We start from the raw sequence: 4,723 nt of genomic DNA, 5'->3' as shown, positions 1-4,723 counted from the left end.
AGGCTCGGAGCCGCTCTCCAGGCGCTTCCAGGGCTCCTTCCCGCAGGATTCGGCTGCTCTGCCCCAGCGCTCCTCAGCCCCCTGAGCATCCTCCAGTGCAGGAGCTTCAGGGGTGACACTTTGTGAGATCCAGAGGTGCGCTGAGCTCTGAACAAAAGAATAAATAGAGGGAAGAAGGGAGGAAAGGAAAAGGAAGGACAGCAAGGAGAGAAAAGGAAGGAAATGAAGGAAGGGCAGGCAGGAAGGTGGGAAGGAAAGAAAGAAGGAGAATAAAGGAGGAAAGGGAGGAAAGGGAAGAAAGGGAGGAAAGAAAGGAAAGGAATTTTGCACTGAGAGCACAGGCAGTGCCTGCAGTGGCCAGCACGGGGCTGAGGAGGTCACTCTGCCTTTCCACAGGACATTTTCCAAGGGAACCTGGCCCCAGGTGCTTCGGGAATGACCTGGACACAAACCCTACCCCTGCCCAAAGCTCAGCTGCTCACAGGGCAGGGCTGGGCACAGAGCTGGCTGCAGGATCCTCTCTCCTCCCCCATCCCTGCTGCTCAGAGATTCCTCCAGGGATGCATCTCCCGCAGTATTTTAGGATGTGATGCCTCCTTGGCTCCTGTTCCTTCTTCCCTTCAACAACAGCTCCAGCTCCAGCCTTCCAACCTGATTATTCCACCTTTGGTCCTGCCCAGCCGCAGGGGCATCAAGCACGGAGCAGATGGTAGCCCAGAAAAGTCAGGTGGCATTTGCCTTTTCCTGTTTCCCACTTTAGAGCAGAAAGAAATCCGATCAGTCAAATCCAATTCCAGCTGGGCCCTAAGTCTGGAAAACGGATTATGCAAAACGCCTGACATCAACAGCGTGATGTGAGTGTTGAATGGAGTTTGGGAGGAGATCAGGGTATTTATACCCAGGGCTTTAAAACAGCACCTGAGATTTCTTGGTCAAAGATTACACAATTGATAAGAGGAACAATTTTCCATTGGTTCTGCCAGCTCTGACACAAACACATCCCCTGCACCTCCACCAGCACAGGGCACCATCCTGAGCCCTCCGGGTCCTGTTCAGCCCTGGCTGCACAACTCTGCTCACTTTATTTTAAACACCCGTTTCCAGTTCCACTGAGAAACATCGTGGTTTTAATTATACTCTCATGGTTTTTGCTGTCATCACACGGAAGTTAAACAGAAGAGGCTCCTCCATCGTCATCTCTGCCTTATCTCTGCCTTACCCGGCTGCTCCATCAGCTCCTCCCCTAAATTCAACAGATCACACTCACAGGCCACAGTTTCAGTCAGACACTCAGCTGCTTACACAGATCTTCACCTAATTAACAAATAAACACTATGAAACAGAGGTTTTTAATAAATATTTCTTTATTCAATTCGTGGTTTACAAAACTTCCAGCAGCAGCTGTAGCAGAGCTCAGCAGGGCTGGGGGTCCCAAACAGCCCCTGCAGAGCCTGGGCTGGCCAGGAGAGCAGAGCTGCAGGATTTGAACCAGAAAAATGCAATTCTGTCAACTAAAACAGCCTCCCCAAAACCCTGCAAGGAGCAGGGGGTGTTAGCTCGGCTGAGGTGCTGAAATGCAAGGAATTCTTAGAGATTTTTGTCCTCCAGTGAAAACATTTTTTTCACAGGTTGGAAAATCAATAAAAGTGAATGTTTTCTTAGAGGCTCTCAAGTCAGAAGTCAGATTTTTCTTTCAGATCTTGGGCTGATAAACTATTGACTAGAGAGAGCTGTGAGCAGCTGCCTGAGAGCAGCAGAAAGCACAAGTCTAATCAGCTCTGATAAGTCAGCACACCACAAACTGCTCGGTATTTACAGAGAACTCATAGAAAAGCTATTTCAAAGTGGAAATGTGCACGAGCTGAACTCTAGCACTGATTGTGTCTAATCCTGAACACTTCCCCGTGGAATTTAAACACTGGGTAAACTGACAAGACCACAAACCAGCAAACTAATCAGCTAATGACAGTTACTACAGTCCTAATTAAAGGCCACAAAAAGGGGTTGTAAATCTTTTCATTGGTATGACCTGGCCCACTGATCCCATGGGAAAAATTAAATGGAGCAAACAAACTTTTATTATTTTCCTGGGGAGCTTTTTTCCTGTAAATGAACCAGTAAATCCAATAAAGGAGAACCAAAATATTGATTCAACCTGAATTCTTTTCCCACATACATCTATGTAGAAACATGGGTTAGAACAGCAGAGCTCAGCCTGCAGCTTGTGTAAATTTTATATCTCTAGTCTGGGGCTAAATTAAGTCCAGTGTAAAACCACTGTACTGGAATTTTTGCCACTTTTTCCACATTTCAAGGCCAGTTTGGGCAGGGCTTGATGTGACATCCCTGCCTGGGGCAGGGGGATTGGAAATCGAGGAGTTTTAAAGCTCCTCCCAACCCAAACCATCAAGGATTTCAGATTCTGTGTTCCTGCCGCTGGAGCAGCACAGATCCTCTCATTGCAGACTCTGCTCTCCCCTCATCATCACTTTTCCCAGAGCAGTGAAATCCTGGTGCTCCCTGAGCTCAGCCACCCTTCCAGAGCAGGAGAAGCTGCTGCAGGGTGGTGAGTCCGTGAGAACAGGGAAAATCCGGGATTCCAGGAGAACTGGAAGGGATTGGAGCACAGCAGTGCTGTTCTGCCCCCTGAGCTGTGAAGTGTCAGCCCTTGGAGCCAGCATCCCCCAGCCCCTGAGCCTTGAGCAGGCACAAGGAGCAGGCTCTGGTCCCCAGGAGGGAGAGGATGGAGCTGCTGCTCCTCCTGCCCAGCCCTCACATCGCTTCCCTCAGCTCTGTGTGTCGTCCTGGCCCCTGCTCCCATCCAATTCTCGGTTTTGGTGCCTGCAGGAATCTGGCACGAGCAGCAGTAGAGGCTACAAAGCACACACAGAGAGCCCTGAACATCCAGCAGCAGCTCCTGGGCTGCTCTGGCTGCTGGAAGAGCAGGAATGAGCTGGGCCAGCAGCACCAGCCCCACTCCTCACTCCCCACCTGCCCCAAACCTGCTGCAGGAAGCCACACAAAGTTGTTTCTTGGGGTGTAACCAAAAAGCAGAGCTGGCAAACCCAGTCCTGTGTACACAGCAGGATTATTCATGGGCCAGAAACAGTCCCTGGGTACCCGCAGTGCTCAGCACGATTTACAGAAAGGCTCCTGAATGCACTCGAGATGCTGAGATGGAATTAAAAGGAAAGAATTAAAAGGCTAGAGGGAGGGTCACACCTGGGAATCAGCATCACCATTTCAGCCGTGCCAAAGCCGCATTTTCTCAGAACAAAGCACTCTTTCTCCTCTGCTCCGTGATCCATCCCCCGGGGTTCACATCCATTTGCAGCATCTTCATCACCCACTTGTCCTTCCTGGCTCCATCAATGAACTCGTCAAGGGACAGCTGCCCTGTGGGGGAGAGGGGCACGGAGGGACACTCAGCACCCCGAGATAACAGAGGAGGAGACAGGAACAATCCCAATTTTATCAGATAAAACGCTAATCACACACGATCTGAGGCACTCAGCTCTTGTGCTGGCCCTGGGACCACCAGGGTGCCACCAAAACCCAGCCCCAGCAGCGACTCCTCGGTATTTTACATTAAAATAACAACGGAGAAGGTTTCACCCTGCTCCACCAAGACACTTCTGACCCTGTGGAACGAGAAGCTGTCCACTGTGAGCAGCACAGCAGTGATCAAAGGCAGGCAGCCCAGCCGAGGTGAGCTCTCAGCCACCCATCACTCACCATCCCCGTTCTCATCCACCAGCTGAAATATCCTGTCCACCACCTCCTCTGGTGTCAGCAGCGGGGTCCTGTCCTCCACGTCCGACCAGCACACCTTCTTCAGCCTGTAGATAGACTGCAAGGAGCTGACAAGTTAGGAAAGGGGCTGGAACAGGAAAAGCACTGAACTCTGTTGTCATCCCATCCCTGTGGAGGTCTGCCTCAAAGGCTGGGGGTTTGACCTTTCTGGAAAGATCTGTCCCTCAGATCTGAGGCAGAACCCGTTATGCCCACACTGGCTGCACATTAATTATCTCCTCTGCTCTGTGAGCTGCTGCCCTCCTGCTCTCCTCACACAAATTGCTCAGACCTCAGGGCTCCCTTTGCAAAGAACAAAGTGAGAATTTCACAGATAAGAAAAGTCACAAGCCTCGAGTTGGATTTTTTGCTGCCATCCAAAGCCAGACTGACCTGAACCTCTCAGTGAGGCTGTGGTGGGGCTGCAGATCAAACCTGGCTTAACAAACCTCCTGACCCACACTTTCTGCTCCCCTTCAGCACGGGAAAGGCTCAGACTTTATTCCCCCTGTCCATTGTTGCCTTCAGTGCCCAAGCTGAAGGGTTTTGTCTGAAGTGTTCCCAGAGAGAGGATTAGCAGTGGCCTCACAGTTCTGGGCAATTCCTGGCTGACCTCAAAACTTGAACGGAGCGTGGCCCAGCCAGGCTGGCCTGCCCTGGTGTCACAGCTGCTGCTGCAGGACCAGCTGCTCACCCCTGAGCTGCTCCCAGGGGGACGAGCAGTGCTCCCGAGCTCTGCTGGCCAGGGGAGCAGCCCCTGTGCTGCTGCAGCACAGCCACGGAGGTATTTCACCTCGGGGAGAGCACAGCTGCTTGTGCCTGCCTTGTGCCCAGCCCCGCAGCATCCCTCAGCTTGGAAAAGCCCTTCAGGATCATCCAGCCCCACTGTTCCCCCAGCCCTGCCACAGCCACCCCTCACCCCTGTCCCCAA

The 4,723-nt window shown here is 51.9% G+C and overlaps 1 protein-coding gene across 1 annotated transcript in view; it reads right to left on the bottom strand.

The window, feature by feature from the left end:
* Nucleotides 1–2,726: 2,726 nt before the first annotated feature.
* GUCA1B (guanylate cyclase activator 1B) overlaps nt 2,727–4,723 on the bottom strand; it is a 4,670-nt gene continuing 2,673 nt past the window's right edge. The window contains exons 3-4 of the mRNA XM_015650577.2: nt 3,736–3,850; nt 2,727–3,396 (exon numbers count right to left, since the gene is read on the bottom strand). Coding sequence (XP_015506063.1) covers nt 3,269–3,396; nt 3,736–3,850 — 243 coding nt within the window. The 3' untranslated portion in view covers nt 2,727–3,268. The remainder of the gene's footprint in view (nt 3,397–3,735; nt 3,851–4,723) is intronic.

This window comes from Parus major, chromosome 26 (genome assembly GCF_001522545.3).
Source record: "Parus major isolate Abel chromosome 26, Parus_major1.1, whole genome shotgun sequence".
NCBI lineage: Eukaryota > Metazoa > Chordata > Aves > Passeriformes > Paridae > Parus > Parus major.
The sequence above is the reverse complement of the archived record's forward strand: the minus strand, read 5'-3'. Positions and strand labels throughout refer to the sequence as shown.